General features: G+C 52.2%; 1 protein-coding gene across 9 annotated transcripts in view; it reads left to right on the plus strand.

Annotated features, from left to right (window-relative positions):
- The window catches only part of SOX13 (SRY-box transcription factor 13), an 81,786-nt gene extending 68,334 nt beyond the window's left edge, over positions 1 to 13,452 (plus strand). For 8 of the 9 annotated variants that reach the window (XM_039538104.1, XM_039538103.1, XM_039538101.1 and 5 more), the window contains 3 exons: positions 1,856 to 1,999; positions 10,226 to 10,442; positions 11,583 to 13,452. In XM_039538104.1, the coding sequence (XP_039394038.1) occupies positions 1,856 to 1,999; positions 10,226 to 10,442; positions 11,583 to 11,862 (641 nt within the window). In that variant the 3' untranslated portion in view covers positions 11,863 to 13,452. The remainder of the gene's footprint in view (positions 1 to 1,855; positions 2,000 to 10,225; positions 10,443 to 11,582) is intronic. The other variant, XM_039538109.1, reaches the window with a different exon arrangement.
- The last annotated feature ends 3,851 nt before the right edge of the window (positions 13,453 to 17,303 follow it).

The raw sequence follows: 17,303 nt of genomic DNA on the forward strand, positions 1-17,303 counted from the left end.
TGAGGCTTTCTCCAAAGTCAACTCTGGGCCTGATCCTGAGAGGTGCTAAGCACTTTGGGCACCCATTGCAGTGGGGATTCCCTGGGGCTGGGCTGAATGGGAGAAAATGCATCACTTTTCCTTCTTCTCTTTTCTTCTGTTCTTATTTTTCCCTTTTCCAGTCTTCCCCCACCCCTTCTTCTTTCTTGACCTGGCTACCTAGCCCCGTGTCTCTCTTTGGGTTGCACTACATGACTTGAAATAAACCGCCAGAAGAGAATAGCAAACACTTAATATAAGGGAAGTGCTTCTTTGAGATGGGTGGGAATTTCATTTGTGGTCACTCAGTTGACTTCCTGCAGCCCTGCTCTGCTGTTCTCCCCAGCTGATGGGAACGCTCAGTGTTATAACTAAATTAGCACTTTCTGTATTTAAATGGCACTGTCGATACAGAGTGAACATGTGATGCTCCAGGGCGTGGGAAGCTATGAGGAGAGGAAGCAGGCAACCAGGGAAGGCCACACTAACCACTTGTGGCTGAGCCATCCCCCAGAGGGCTCAGAAGGGGCAGTAGAAATGTGGCATCTTGCACCATTGGGTAGTTCACTTAATTCTACTTTATTTTGCTTGGTTTCATCTTTTTTTTAAAAAAAAAAGTCAATTTGTGATCCTTTTGGTCAAAGCCTATTAGTTACTATGGAGACAATGATGTCCTGGAGGTGGGTGGAGCTGGGTGTCATCCACAAGGGTGGCATAAAGTCTGTGAGAAAAAGCTAGATTGAGGCGGGGGCCATCAGGGAGCGGGTTATGGCTCCTTGATTCTGGGGGTGGTCTGCACCACGGGATCTCTATGCCAACAGAGAATGAAAGGAGCATAGCTGCACCCTAACGCGGCCAGCATGGCCCCTATGCCCATCGGTGCGGGAGCTGCTGCTGATGGGCTTATGATAGACAGGAGCCAGTCCCTGCTGTTCTCCTCAGTTGGCCAGGTACAGCCAAATCCTGGCTCTTGATTGGTCCAAAAGAGCCAGTGGGAGGGAAGGTGGCCTGAGGTATGGGCCACAGCTTGGGAAGCCGGCGTTTGAAGGTCTCTGGCCCCACAGATGGGGTGGCCGAGTGCCTGTGCGTGGACTGAGTTTGACTAATGCAAGTGATGGACTAAAAGTCCTGGCACGAGACGTACATAGTACAGACGGGCTGTTCACGCTGTTCTCATCTCCACCTCTGCAGCGGTACCTCCGTCTGGACAGGCAGCTCCCCTTTGCTCATTTTAGTCTGGGCCCCCTCCCTCAGTGCAGCTGAGGTCCCTCGGTGTCGATGCTGAGCCTTTCCTAAAGATAAAGGGGCTACACATCGACTAGGGACTGAGCTGAGACCCAGCCAGTTCCCTTAGGCCAGACTTTCCCAAAGTGTCCGTTAGCTTTGCATGCCCCAGCTTCTGAGTGCCTGACAGGAGATACCCAGGACCTGCTTCTCAGAAGTGTTGAGCACCTGCAACTCCAGGGAAAGCTAAGGGGAGCTGCAAGTGCTCAGCACCCCTGAAAAATCAGGCTCCTAGAGACAGGAGATTTATTTTTTCAGAGGGTCTGAGAACCCACAACCTGGAAGCAACCGGTTCCTTGTGCCTTTGAAAACCAAGCCCAGGATTTGTCCAGTTGGGTTGCTAAAAATGGAGGCTCCCAAGGATTTGAGCCTCAGTTTCTATGGTGAGAATCTAGTGCAGCATATCCCTACGCCATCAAGTCCCCCTTATTCTTATGTGGAAAACCCCCTTGCAGGGGAGACTCTTATCACCTTGGTCACCGTTTTGTATCTTGTGTTTGGTCCTCCCTTTCCCTGTCTTTTAACTGGCTCTTCCTTGCTGTGCCCCTAACAGGCTCACGACACTTCCCCGAGTCCAGGAACAACAACCACATAAAGCGGCCCATGAATGCTTTCATGGTGTGGGCCAAGGACGAGAGGCGGAAGATTTTGCAGGCCTTCCCGGATATGCACAACTCCAGTATCAGCAAGATCCTGGGTGAGTGTCCCGCAAGCACGCGAGGGTGGGGTGGGCTTGCCCTGCTGTGCTATTCCCGATGATATGGAATCTGCCAAGCTGTTTTGCTGACTCGTGCAGCCGCTCTGATCTAAGATGAAATGACAGAAGCAACACCCTCCTCTCTCCGGGGACAGCTTGTTGCAAGAGTCTGGATCCTCCAAACTGGTACATGGATGCGCTGACCGGCAAAGCAGCAGGGCCATAAAAACAAACCATTCTGCACCAAGAGGAGGAAGGAAAGGCTGGTGCTGAATATCACTTCACTGGCCACAAGTGGCTAGGACTGCGCTTTTGTGTGTCTCTCCCCAAAGTCGGCCTCTCCAGCAGCACAGTGCCCCTTGATGCCACACTGGGTCATGGGGCTGTGCCTTGTTTCGGGGAGGAGGGGGGTGGAGAGCATCACATGCTGCACCATTTTCTGCAGCACTTGGTACTTTCCCTTGATGCCAACCATCAACCAGGCCTAAATGTGCTTAGCGTGTGAGCTCTGAGGTTCAGAGCCCAGGTTCCTGGCTATGGAAAGAGGGTTGGTAGTGAGGAGATAGCCTTGTCTTTTGAAGATTATCTGTCCATCCTTATCTAATCTTTTCTGAGCTTATCTAAGCATGTCTCAGCTGTGGTGCTAGGGAGATAAGACACCAATGAGCTGCACTGGTATCTGGTGTGATTTGACTCGTGGAGAAGCATTAGAGCTGTGGGAATGAGCTAATACTGCACAGGAGAAAGCTTCCCTGGTGGAGAGGTCAGTGGTGGGACATGATGGCAAGTGGCAGGCTTTTATTTCCCTGTGTCCGAGCTGGAATCAGAATGGCAGGTGTTGGCCAGCTAGGGTCTAGCTCACTTTGACAATGATCCACGGTGAAGGATAGCCCAGGATGTTTCTCATACCAACTGGGCTTTCCCCCAGCCTGGTTCGTTGATGGATTGTAATCTCAGCTCCGCAGCTCGAATGTTCCCTCCAGGCCGTAGATTTGATTTAAATCATGATTTAAATCACTAGTCAGGAAGATTCGATTTAATCATGGATTTCTACATAAAAGTGCATTCTTGTTGGTTGTTATAACCTTAATACATATTCTTCACAACTCAGAGATAGATGTAGGTTTCATTTTTAGAAGGTACACACTATACATTTTTAACGTCATTTATTTTGAAAACTTTTCAGATTAGTTTTACAGCTATATCAGAAAATGAATGATTGTTTGGTTATTTCATTTACCAAAGGTAATTGAAGCAGATATTTATGAAGTCATTGGGAGGTGAACTATCTCCAATTCAACAGGTTAATCATTAATATTTGGAGGATTTTCTTGCCATGCTGTATTAGGAGGGGACAGGGCTGCCCAGAGGGGGGGGCAAGAGGGGCAATTTGCCCTGGGCCCCACAGGGGCCCCCATGAGAGTTTTTCGGGGGCCCTGGAGCGGGGTCCTTCACTCGCTCCCGGGGGGGCCGGAAAACTCTTGCGGGGCCGGGCCCAGGAGCTTCTTTCGCTCCCGGTCTTCACCGGCGGGGGGTCCTTCCGCTCCAGGGCGGAAGGACCCCCCGCCGGCGAATTACTGCCGAAGCGGGACCCGCCGCCAAAGTTCAGCTCGGTCTTCGGCGGTAATTCGGCGGCGGGGGGCCCTTTCGTTCCGGGACCCGCCGCCGAAGTGTCCCGAAGACCCACGGTGGGGGCCACCCCGTGGGTCTTCGGGGCACCTCGGCGGCGGGTCCCGGAACGGAAGGGCCCCCCGCTGCCGAAGAACCCAGGCCCCCGGAATCCTCTGAGCGGCCCTGGGAGGGGAACATCACCAGACAGACATTTAAATTGTTTTATTTAACTAAAACAACAACGTTATGTATTTTGGATTCTTTTCTTCAACAGCAAACATATAATATCTTAACAAAACAAGCATATGAATTTTTGAATTTAATTAAACATTCAAGTTTTTTAAAATCAGGTTTGTTTTTGTTAAAATTGTTTTTAACTAAAATAGTTAAATGAAATATTTAAAAAAAAATTAAATCTACTATGTCAGCCAGGTCAACATGAGAATCTTAAAATATTGGCTTCTACAGCTAACTCAGTCATCTTCACCTTCATTTTCCTGTTTGTTCATAATCTGGAAAAGAAAAACAAGCTTTCCTGCTTTTTCAGGTCCCAAACAGTTTCTCAATTTGAAATGAATTAGTCCAAAAGAAGAAAATATTCTTTCTACACTGGCAGATGAAGCTACTGCTGTTAAAAGTGAGATTATCACTTCAACGGTCTCTGAATCCAAGTGCTTATATGACTTCCACCAGTTTACTGGTGTGACTTTCTTTAAAACATCATCAGCAAACATATATTTCTTGAATGGTTCCTATCCCCAAACTGGGTCTCTTTTATGGCCTGCTGCATTATAGGTTTTCCTTTCTAGTGAGAGACAGGGCCACCCAGAGGATTCGGGGGGCCAGGGGCAAAGTGGGGGAGCTGTGGTGCTTGTACTTACCTGGCGGCGGTCCGGTTCTTGGGCGGCATTTTGGAGGCGAGGGGCCCTTCAGTCGCTCCGCATCTTCGGCAGCACTGAAGGGCCCCCCGCTGCTGAAATGCCGCCAAAGACCCGGAGCGCCACCAGGCCAGGGCTCACGGGACATTTTGGCGGCAGGGGGCCCTTCAGTCACTCCGCGTCTTTGGCAGCACTGAAGGGCCCCCCGCCACTGAAATGCCAGCCGAAGACCCAGACCGCTGCCGGGTCAGGGCTCGCGGGGTCCCCTGTGGGGCCTGGGGAAAATTGCCCCACTTGCCTCCCCTCCGTCCCCCCCGCCCCAGGCGGCCCTGGTGAGAGAATGCTATGGTAGATCTCAAATCAATGAAGGCTACACTCAGAAAGACCTCAAGACTTCTGGAATACGCTGCTCAAACAATTTTACTTTTGTTTCTACTGCCTGTCCCTCCCTTCTCACATTTCTCTCCAGACTTCTTCTCCTTGTCCAGATCTATTCTGCCCCCAACAATCTTCTATTCATTGAACTTTTTGAAATTTTGCACTTTTAGAGAGAGGTGCAGGATTGACTCTGTGTACACAAATTTGCAGAGGGACAGTAGGGTTGAGGTCTGTTATTTCTCACCTCTGTGTGTGTATTTATTTATTTATTTAAAACATTTTTGCTGTTAACACACATGTTATCTCTGGAAACACAAATCCACAATTTAAGAACTGCAAAACTAAGCATCTCTGATGGTATCTTCTAAACTGAGCACTGAGTCCCATGGGGTAGATAGAAAGATTAACCTAAATAATCTATACAGAAGCCCCTGGAGCTCCATATCTAATCCATGACCTATTGGAACTCGTTTACAAAACTGTTCTTAAACATTACATGAATATATTGTCTCATACTATAGAAATAGAATTTATTATCTCTATTCCATGATGCGATATCTTTGAGCTATAATGTATCTTAATTAAAATGATCTTTAGATAGGTTTTTTCCTCAAAAGGCATTTTATCCACCCTGGTTCCCTCCTTCCCCCACTCTTCTTTCAGATGATCCTCTGTGTCGCAGGCTAGAAACCAGAACCCAGATCAAATCCTGGCTCTAGTCAGATGGGAGGCCAGGGGTCAGAGAACTGGCCATGCAAATGCAGCTGTAAAAGGAAGCTTCCTCCCTGGTGGTCTATGGCTTGGGGCTCATGAAAGTGATGGGCTAATAGCACAAGCAAACTTCCCCCACCCAGCTCTGCCCATGTACCTAATTCCCGATCTGCTCCAACCCTGCTAGTCCAGTCCTGAGTCCCCCAACCGCTCTGCCAGTGCATCTCCTTCCAGGCCAGCCAGACACCTGCTCCCTGCCAATGCACCTGAACCCTAGCCAGTCATTCCCCTGCTGTGAAGCTGCAGAATGTTCCCTGGACTGAGACAAACAGGGACAATTCTTGTGAGGTGCGTGTGGGAAATGTCCATGAGAGCGTAGTCTGATACCACCAAATTCATCGCACTTGTGGCATAAGCATGATGTGACCCTCCCCAGCAAATCCAGAGGTGAAGGGCAGGCCTGCTTACACCTGGCACTGTGCGCTTCAGTTTTAATTAAAATCATATTTTGCAGTTATAGCTCCTTTCATTGCAACATCTGAAAGCGCTTTACAATGCATTAAGCCTTACCGTGTTCCACAGAGGGGCTGGGTGCTGCTGTCTGATCCCGCTGAAGTTAGAGGGATCTCAGAGCAGTCAGCCCCTAAGTGATCTCCCCAAGGTCATAACACTGTCAGAGCTGGGAAATAGAACCCAGGAGTCCTGATGCTCAGTGCCCTGCTCTGAACCACACTCTCTTCCCAGAGCTGGTAACAGAACCCAGGAGTCCTGACTCCCAGAGCCAGTCACCAACCAAGAGGTGACAGCAATAAGATCTTACCTTCCTAGAATATTGCAATGACTCTCTCTTCATTAGGGTTCAATCCTGAGCTTTTCCTGTCACTGTGTCTTGTTTTACAATTTTAAGTGTTGGGTGTAAATATTTCATATAAATTTTATATCACATGGGTGTCTGTCAGACCCTCATACCCTTTCTTCTGCTCCGTGTATCAACCCCCCTGGACTATAGCATTCTGCAAAGGCCTCCAACTCACCTCACCATGCTCCCCGTGCCGTGGTCTCATGCTGAATTGCTCTGTCCTAGCTTCGGTAGGCTTGCTATTTAAAGACTCTGGTGTGGTCTGTGAGGAGTCCATCCAGACTGCTAGTAACCAGTGCGCATTAGCACAATGCAGGGGTTTGTGGGTTACCCTCAGTGCGTGCTTTTAATTTGGTCTCTTGCACCTTTTAGCAGCTCTGCAATGAACAAAGCTTCTCCCTCTGAAGAATCACTATGTTAGGACCTGATCTGTTACTTATGGCAACCCACAGCGTTTGGGGGGGTGTCAGGAACGGCCACGTTGTGGTGTGCTGGCTGCTAATGTAATTATGTAGCTTTAAATAACTGGTGAGGTTCTTGTTTTGGCAGCCTGTATTCATTTCTGAACATTTAGCAGAGGTGGAAAAGACTAGTGGTGGGTATCTTTGTAACCAGAGGCATGGAGCTGGTACTTGCGCAAGCTTTGGTTGTCCATGTGTATCTTCCAGATGCATGGCTGGTCCTGGCGATCTATGCATAAGATACTTCTATGGGAGTGTTGCCCTGTTGGCTAGAACAGAGGAGTGGGAGTCGCGACTCCTAGGTTCTATTCCAGCTCAGGCTCTGAATTGCTGTATGACCCGGGGCAAGTCTGTTAACACCCCCGTGCCTCTGTTTCCCATTGGTATAATATTTCCCTACTGCACAGGGGTGTTGTCAGGTTGAAGTGCTTTGAGAGCTTTGGGTAAAACGTTCCATGCAATTGGTTGGTAATCTGAACAAACGTGACATGCGTTTGCAGGCGTTTTACCCTAATATACGGAGTGACAGACCATCAGTGCTATGCTGTTTGCACAACTAGGGGCTACTCCCAAAACACTTGTTCTCCTGCATATCTGATCTATGCTGGATTCTCCCTTGCCCTATGCCTTGTACCATCATTTGCACCAGTACAAAGGACTTGGATTGGAAAGCCCCTAGTGTGCACTTGTGTAAATGACTCTACAAGCAACAGAGATCTGGACCCATCCTTTTTTAACCCTACTGCTGCTTTTTGACATAAAATGTAAGAGCAGAGGCAGAGGCAGAGATGGTTTGAGTGTTTTCCAGCTGGCGGGTGTGTTGCTCCATCCACCGAGTGGGACAGACTGGGGTTGTGGAGCCATAGAACCTGGGTTCTATCTCCTGTGAGTGGCTTAGCTGTCAGCTGTTTTTCACTGCCTTGCAGCTGTGGATTGGTTAGACCGGACACACAGTAGTCTTCCAGGACAGTGTGAGGTTCATATGGCTGTACTGGAAGGGAGAGTTTCCCGCTCCCCCAATCCCTGGCAGTTGTGGGAATAGGGAGAGCTGGGTGGAGTGTAAAAGGCCTGCTTACTTCCTGTGATTGAAGGCGGTGCCCTGGGCTCCTGGGGCAGGAGAGAAAGGACAAGTCTGAGACTGTACTTTGCCGGGAGCGTGGAACCCCTACGCTGACCTTGTTCTTCAGACTTGGTCGCGGTGCGGCAGGTGAGCTCTAAGCTCCTGTGCAGGCTAGCTGTGCATGTCTGTGTATTCATAGCATCCGTGGCACGATGGACATGAAAGCATCTGGGACAAAGGGGAGGGAGAAAGAAGAGGCATCAGATGTAAGGTTTGACTTTGTCTAGCTCTGAGCAGGGGTCCGTCTTTGCTCAAGTGGGTCTTGCTGAACTGACCCACTTTTACCCTGAGGCCTGATCCAATTTTCTGGGGAGCAGGCCCCGTTCCCCTGACAAAAGTGAGGTTTTTCTCTCCTCCTGCTCCGTCCCCAGACTTGCTGGTTGAGCGTGACCTTCCTTTTCTGTCCGGCCTGCATTCTGTGCACCACTCCCCTCTTTTCCCCGCCTGCTCTGGACCTTGGCAGGGATGACAATAAAGGTCAGCAAGCCCGGGGAATTTGAGTCACATGGCAGGACTGTCTATTTTAGCTGCAGCACCTGCTTGCCATACCTTTTGTGAGGAAAAAGAATCAAAAGCGCAGGACGGAGAGGTGACACGGAAAGGTCAGCAGCGGGGAAGGGCGGGGGGAGGCGTTCTCTTTCACGACAGGTGGACTGGCTGTTAACAATGGCCTGGATAATCACATTTAAATGGGAGCAGGCTCCGTGGAATAGCCCTGCATTCCTCTGTGCCCTTGATATCCTGTGTCCCCTGTGACTGCATTGTCCCGTTGAGGCTTGGCACACCTCTCAGCTCCTGCCAGTCAAGGACAATGACCTGCACAAGTCACTTGAGTTGGGTGGCTCCTCTTGTTTTCAGATGTTGTTGTAGGCAAATGACATTTTCTTCCCCTGCCTCCATAACGTCTATTGGATTGTTAGCACAGTAACTCCTAGAGACCCTGACTGAGGCCTTGTCTACATAAGAAAATTGCGTCAGTTTAATTTAAATGGATTGTTACACTGGTGCAAAGTCCTGTGTGGATTCTCTTATTTTGGTTTAACTCAAGCTAGTTAGGAATGGGTTTAAGCTAAATGGAAAAACCCACTCTTATACCGGAATATGTGTCCACTTGGGAGTTAGACTGGTATAACCACAGTATACTGGTATAAGCAGCAAAACTTTCCCACATAGACAAGACCTAAGTGATGTGCCCACGGTCACAGGTGGAGGCTGTTGCAGAGCCAGGAATTGAACCCCCATCTCCTGAGTCTCCATCCAGTGCCTTATCCCTAATGGCAGCCTTCTCCAAAGAAGGGTTTATTTATTTAATTTAGTTGGTTATCTAAACTCGGAACTTCCCAGGAAAGCGGAGATGCTTTATTATAGACTGTTAACTTTACAGAGCCAGCAGTGTGCGAGGTACCTCTCAGATGGGAAGTGCTGTGTGCAAAGTATTCTCTCCATTTTACAGATGCAGAAACTGAGGCAGTGGAAAATTATGACTTGTCTAAGGCTCTAGAGGGATTTGGGAATAGAACCCTGGGCTGCCTTGCTCCCAGACTGCTGCTTGGACCACTAGCCGTGGTGTTTTGAAGGAAAGGACTGATACTGTGGCAGGCTAAAGCACTGTGGCTCCTGGATTCTTTTCCAAGCTCTGACACAGACTCACTGTGCAGCCTTGGGCAAATCACTTTCCCCCAAAGCTCTGTGCCTCACTTTCCCCATCTGTAAAATGGGGGATATGGACCTACCTTTGAAGAGGATTGAGAGGTTCATTAATGTTTGTGAAGCATTGAGAGCACTCCTGGAGTATCGCTTATCCTGTGAGGCACTTTGTTGTTGCTCAAGCCCAGAGGTGGAGAGAAGAAATATCCCTGCTGCTCCTGTGGACGCTCTGGGAGTTTGGGGAAGATTGTGAGAGTCCTTATCTATTGCCTTCCTCCCTCCACCTGGCCTGTGCGGCTTCAGGAGAGAGGGCTTTAAAGGTGTAACACACTGTGCTGCAAAATCTGTGCTGCATCAAGTGGCATGTCACTTGAGTGGATAACAGCCTACTACCCCTACTAGCTAATGTGGTTATTCTTCCAGGTCAAATGTTAGAAGCCCATGCTATGGCATTGGAGGACCTGGGTTTTGTCCCTAGTGATGGCCACAGATGGTGGGGAGTTTCAAAAGGCAAACATAACAGCTCTGTGACTCTCTCTGCCTTGTGTTCTCTCTTCCTAGGGTCCCGGTGGAAATCGATGACGAACCAAGAGAAGCAGCCCTATTATGAGGAGCAGGCGCGGCTGAGCCGGCAGCACCTGGAGAAGTATCCCGACTACAAATACAAGCCGCGGCCAAAGCGCACCTGCATCGTGGAGGGGAAGCGGCTGCGCGTGGGCGAGTACAAGGCGCTGATGAGGAACAGACGGCAAGACACCAGGCAGGGCTACTTGATAGCGTGAGGCTCCCATCTCTTTTGGTCCCTGTATGCCTTCTTTCCCGCCCCGCCCCCCAAAAAAAGTGCCTTTGTCTGTAGCTGCCAGCTGCTGAATTGCAATGAACACTGGGGTAGAATACAGGGCATAGCAGAAGTTTAGGACAGGAAGTGAAGAGCAATACTGCATCCTGTTGAAATCGCAGTGGGGGTTAGATCATCAGGACATGATTAGCAGTGTCAGTATATGTCCAGGGCATGGGGATCCTTGGGATCTCCCAGTAGTCATTGTATTACATACCTTGGCCACTAAGAACTTATTTTGGGTGTAGTGTGAGGATGGAACCCCACATCCTCATGCCCTAGAAGCACCACTGATTGGAAAGGAGACTCTTCATTAGCTGTTAGCAGTTACGGGTTCTATGACACACAGCTGAGCCTATCCAGTAGAGGGTAGTGGGGCACAGACATGCTAGCCAGTTCATTGCACTGTATCTATCAGTATATACGGTAGCTGAGAGAAAGGCGGTTATTCAAAGGGACTGGAGGCCAGAAAGACCAAAAGGAAGAGAGAATTCCCAGTAAGGCTGGTCAGTAATTTCCCCTTAAAGCTGTTTTTAATGGAAAATAAGAGTTTTCAATTACATGACATTTTTTACTAAAAGTTTTTGCTTTCTGAGAAAAGTTTTGGATTTTTCGTCAAAAAACAGAACACTTGAAAACTGACATATTTTGGTTCAAAAATGCCACTGTGGTGCCTCATGGGAGATGTAGTTCAGTTTCCCTTATGAGCTGGGCTCCTCAGCCGGACTACATCTCCCATGAGGCAATTGCCTCCTTCACCATGAGGAGAGACCAGGGTGCATCATGGCAGATGTTGCCCAAACAGGGAGCCCAACCTATAGAAGAAAATGGGGTCATGAGACACCAGAACTACAACTCCCATGAGACACCATGGCAGCCTTTCCTAATGGAAATATTTCTGTGTTTGGCCGAAGTATTTCTGTTTTGGGTTTTTCCACTGAAAACTCTAATCTTCTGGTGAAAATTTCAACAAGCCTAATTGTTTTAATTTTCATCGGAATTTTCCAAGGGAGGGTGGGAGTCCATTTCCCAACCAGCTCTAATGCCCAGGGACAGTGACTGTGATCTCCTGCTTTGCAGGCCCCAGAGCAGTCAGATGCAAGCCTCTTCATCGGACGTCCTGTACCAGAGGCCGGTGGGCATGCAGCTGGCTCCACCGCTGGTGGAGCACTACCTGCCCCGCAGCATGGACCCCAACATGCCCGTCATCGTCAACACGCGCAGCCTCAAGTCGCAAGAGGGTGACGGCGGGGAGGACGGGCACTCGGTGGCGGATGGCGAGATGTACCGGTACAGCGAGGACGAGGACTCCGAGGGCGAGGACAAGAGCGACGGGGAGCTGGTGGTGCTCACGGACTGAGCAGACTGCGGGGGCAGGGTGGGGCGCACGTGTGTGAAGTGGGGAGCAGCAGCAGATTTTGCTGCGTTCCCCCGCGTGGGGCTGGAACTGAAGACCTGACTGAATGGGGAGGAGGTGGGAATGGGGGCTTGGGGAGAACTGCCATCACAGCACGGCTCCCTGATCTAGGAAGTGACTAGACTCAGGGGGTCGCTGGCGAACCCCTCTGCATGCAGAGCTCTTTGCAGCAGGGCCGCCCTGGCCCCCCGAATGGCCTGGCATGCAGGGCTGTGCTGGATGGGTATAGTGGTGTCCAGGGGACAATGGGAAGTGTGCGTGCCAACGCACACGGCATGGGGGCAGCCCCTGTCTCATTCGCACGCCCAGAAGGAAGAGGTGCCGGCTCCGCTGTGCAATGCATCTACTCAAGCAGCAACGGGGATGCTGCTTGGCATGAGTGGGTCCTGGCCACCCAGCTGACATCTGGATATTTCCTTGTGGCACAGAGGTGGGAGGTGCCTGGCCCCTCAGCATGGGGGCAGAGCAATCCCAAGGCTGAGTGAAAGCCAGCTAAAGGGGAAGAGGATGCAGATCTAGGATGGTGGGGCTGTGAACGTGGGGGGAGTGGGGAGCTACTGTTCTGCGGATCCGGAAGCTGCCCCCTGTGGAATCCAGCTTTCTCCCTCCGGAGGTTGCAGTGGCATGGGTTACTGGCTCCCTCCCGTGCAGTCCTCTCGCCAGCATGAGCGACAGGGGGTTTCAAGATTGGCTTGTGGGAGAGGTGCTGCATGGTTAGTTGGATGTGGAGGAGCCCAACTCCCCTCGGTGGAGCCGTGTTGAGCACGGAGAGCCAGGCCTGTGGGGAAAGGTGGGGGAGAAATCACCGCACAGAGGACATGCAGGTAGGGGTGGGCTTCCCCCCACTCCCTCTTATCCTTAGCCACCAAGGTCCACCGGGAGTCCCCCACTGCGGTGGGGATGGGCGCCACCTCCTGCTGGCTCCCTGCTGGCTAGGGAACAAACCCGCTTCATGGGAGCCCTCTCTCTAGGGCTGCAGATCCAGGCCCGCTTGGGGCGTGGAGCAGTTTGGTGGAGGGTCCCAAGTGAGCTACAAACAGCCCATATGGGAAACGCCTGCCGAGACTCTCCTGCCGTTGAGCTAACAGGACATGTGGGGATGGGGGGAAAAGGGCTGGAAAACGTAACCCACCCCCCACCCCAGTATTACAAATGCATTTGCCTCTGGGCAGCCCCGGCTCTGCGGGGGTTAAATAAGGAAAGACCCCAGCGGCTGGACAGACCTTTGTCCCTTGTCCCCCCCCCCCCCATCCCGGCCCTGTTGTGCAGCCAGCTGAGGAGAATCCTCACCTGTTCGGGGCCCTGCCAGCTGCAGGGGCTGCAGCAGCAGCAACACAGTCGCCACCATTCAGCCAGGCTCTCTGGGGCCTTTTCATTTCTCCGAAGCGAATGTCTGGGTGGAACACTTGTTCCTCATTCAGTCCGTGTGCCAGCCCATCCCGCCCTCGCACCCCCCCCCCCCTTCGCTCGGGCCTTTCTTTCTCTCATGCCCCCCCTTGCTCGCTGAACCCTGCCAGTAAATTCCCATGGAGCCATTTTTAGCTCTTGACTAGCATGAGTAAGAGCCAAGGTCTCCGAGGAGCCTTTTATCCCCCTGACAGCTCTGGCCAAGTTTGTAAATAAAGCTGCTGCCCGTTTCCTTGCGGCGGCGTGGTGGGGCATTCTGCTGCAGAGGGCTCAGCTCCCGGCATGGGACGGGCACGGAGCCCCGGCCTGGCCCAGCAGCACGGCATTGGCTACCGGTGCCTGTACCAGACGGGGACCCTTGGGTTGGGATTCCCCTGCGGCTTTGCAAATCCATTTGAGCCAACAGACTTTGCCAGCCACTGTCGCAACCGAACGTGCCAGCTGTGCTCCCTTCACCTCCCCAAGCAAATCCTCCTGGGTGGAGTGTGCATGGTACAGGCTAGGCCTCAGGGCTGGAAACCAGGTCCCAGCATGGGACTTTGGCTCTCCCTGGTGGCAGGAGCTGAAACGGCATCCAGAACAAGCCAGAAGCCCCCAGGCAGGGAGCTAGTCCTGGCTTGCAGGAAGGAGAGGTCCATTCTGACAGTTGGGATCCTCCTCGCCTTCAGATTCCTTTCCCTAGCATGGCTCAGGCTGCAGTGGGAGTGAAGCCCCCCAGCAGCTCAGGTGGCTGCTAACAGCGAGAGCTGCTGGGCGTCCCCCGGCCTGTGCTGGGGACAGCGGCGAGGGGAGGTGGTCCTCTGCAGGTGCTTACGTTCTCCACCCTCTCCCTGATCTGGCCTTAGTGCTGCTGTGCAAAGATTCCCCCTCAGGTTGTCCAGATCGTGTTACTGGAGCGGGGTTTTGCTTTGCGTACAAACCTCCGGACACTGGCGCCCCAGCTGGTGGCTGCTAGAGGAGTGCATCCTGGGGGCTTGAGCGGGAACACGCGGCTGGTGGAGAAGAGCTGCCCAGGTCGGCAATGCTGGGAGGAAGAAGGCTTCTCTAGAGCTCTGTCTAGTAACGCTCTGTATTGAGACGGGGTCCCAGCACCCTGAGGTAGGCGCAGCACGGGTTGCTGTGTCAGAAATTGGTGCGTGTGTAGGCGAGACAGAGTGAATAGTGGTCCCCAGCTTAGGGGCAAAAATGAACGGTTGGGAACTGAGGGGACGTGTGTGCGCGTGTAGGCTGAACCTCAGGATACCCTCAAAGGCTCAGTGGCATATCTGCCCTACCCCCTATAGCCCCTTCAGCACCCACCCAGCCGGTGCTGGCTTTTCCATGGCAGGGCTCCGCACCTGTAAGGGTTCCTTTCTCTGTTATTTATTACCCCTGTCCCTCCTGTGGTGTCCTTGACAAGCCCCTGGGGTCCGGGTTAGTGGGGCTAGGGGGGAAGGGATGGGAGGAAGGGGACTGTACAGGCAGGAATGCGTTGGAAGTAGGAATCACCCCTCGATTTGTAAATCTGCCCCAGATGTGCCCAGGCGACCAGCTGTTTTTTTTTATGACTGTAAATATAGATAGAGCTTTATTTTGTTAATAAGACACCGAGTAACTTAACCTGTATATTTCACATACTTGTTTACAACGGTGGGGTTTTTGTTTTTGTTTTTCCCCTCTTGGCACAATAAAGAGGATGTTTTGGAGCAGAGATCTGGGCTCTTCTGCTTTGGGGAACAGATCACAGTCGGGGAGAGGGACGCAGATTCTCTTCCTCCCTGCCGGCCCCCCCCCACCCCATCCTCCTTCACTTTCGTCCTTCCCAATGCTTTTTCTGTCCTGCTGTGGCTTCGCTTGTCTTACTTTCAGCACTCTCCTCACTGTGCCCTTCCACCCCTTGTCTAGATTGGTCGTCAGCACCGGGATCAACCCCACGATCTTTGGCTCCCTGAGCCATAGCTGACATTGGCTGGTAAATATCGACATGATCCGGGACAGAGAGACTCGTGGGTCAGCACAGGTGACATCATGGCGAAGTCCTGTCTGCAGTCTGTCTGTCTCCTAGCTTTTCCCACCTCTGGCCTGCCTACCTCATTTTCCTTTTCTCCCCACCTGTCACCCTCCTATCAAGTCTCTGCCTGCAGGGTCACCGCAGGTCGCCGGCTGAGAAATTCGTGTCCTACTGCCCCCTTGGGTGGCAGTGGGTTTCCGAGGCTGCCCTTGTGCTGACGAATCTCAGAGGGATCTGCTCCAAATGTCACCGGCCTGCCCAGCATCCGGATGCGATGGCCCCATCTGGGGAGCTTCCGTCCCCTGCAGCAGATGCCTGATGCGGTGGAGCCGAGGAACCCAAACATCTTGTGCTGTGGCCCCCTTCGGAAATTCATGTTGCTGCTCACCGAGAGGTTGTTAATAAACGGAATCGGTCCTCACGCTCTGCCCACACCGGGGTGTGCCCCACAGTTTGAAACCCAGGGCTGAGTGTGCAAGCCAAACGTTATGGCCCTCTGCCCTCTAGTGGCAGTGGGGGGAACTGCTGCAGTTTACTAATTTTCACTTGTTTCTGCTTGTGTGTGTGTGTGACTGAAACACAAGCTGGGTCTGAAAAATGAAAGTGAATGATGAGGAGGGGTGTCTGGGGGGGGGAGGCGTTACCCAGTGTTTAATTCCCTTGGGCACAGGGGCTTGTGTTTCTCTTGGTTTTTACATCATCACACCGTGGGCAATTAATCCAGCTGCTTCTCAGCCTGATTTCTTTAAAAGTCTTTCTTGCGGGGTTGAGAGAGTGGGGACTGGTCTCCTTTTGGACGCGTGAGCCACATGGCCTAGAAGACGCAGCAGCTGAAGAGAAGTCGGTGTGGAATAACAGCGAGGAAAGGGGGGCAGGCACGGAGACCCTGGCAAGGAGGGAGAGAATGCAGGACCCTGGTATAGGGAGGAGGGGGAATGGGGTCTCACATAATCCCGGGCAAGGGAGGGAACCCTGGTATGGGAGAAAAGGGGTGTAGGGGCACACACAGCCCGTGGCTTGGCTGGGAGGTTGATGGGGAAGCACAGAGCCTCTGGTATGAGAGGGAGAATGGAGGGGTTTGGCATGGGTGAAGAGGGCAGCGGAGGCATGAAGAACCTCTGCTAGGGAGGGTGTAGAGAGGTGGGGGGTTGTGGAGATGTAGGGAGGTGGCAGGGACGTAGGGAACTGGCAAGGGAGACTGGCAGCCCTAGTACACGCAATGCACTAGCCCTAGCCTGTGTGAGCCCCAGAGGAGGTGTCAGTGTGAAACAATCTTCGTATTAAAGCTTTTTACGTGGATGTAAATGTGGGTGGAAATTCTGGTCCCCTGGCAGAGTGGAACTGAGTCACTCCAGGGTCTTTGCTCTCATTGCTGCTGCTGCTGGCCTATGAACTGGGCTCAGCAGGTCTTTATTTGGAAAGAAAGTAATTTGCGGAAAGGTGATCCCTGCTCCTCACCCAGCCCCAAAAGCCAGGGTGGCATTCCCGCCTCTTCCTAAGTAATATCTGCTGTTCTCAGTGGGGCCAAATTCAGCACTGCCCCCTCTCACAACTGTGGCCTGAGGCTCGCTTCCTCTTTCTGCCGCTGGCCTGCTGGGTGACCTTGCACAAGATTCACAAAGGGGACTTGTGAATTCCCCAGCTCTGAGTGCCCCCGCCCGTCCCCGGCCATGAAGAGAGAGAGAGCGGTATTCACAGAAAGCAGCAAGCTGCGCAGGGAGCCCCTGAGCTAAGCCTGCAGGAAACAGGGAGGAGGGGGGCAGGTGCCTAACGCTGGCCCAAGGAGAGCCACTGCCAGCCACCAGGGGCTGTCAGCTAGGAACGGGCTCCTGGAGTCCTGTGACTGACCCAGCCTGTGCCCTAGGAGTAGCGAGAGGCCCACCTTGCTATGGCCACCTGCCCAGTGGTTAGGCCACTTGCATGAGAGGTGGGAGACCTGTTTTCCAGTGCCTGCTCTGGCTGATTTCCAGCAGGGATTTTGAACCTA

This window comes from Mauremys reevesii, linkage group 4, assembly GCF_016161935.1.
Source record: "Mauremys reevesii isolate NIE-2019 linkage group 4, ASM1616193v1, whole genome shotgun sequence".
NCBI lineage: Eukaryota > Metazoa > Chordata > Testudines > Geoemydidae > Mauremys > Mauremys reevesii.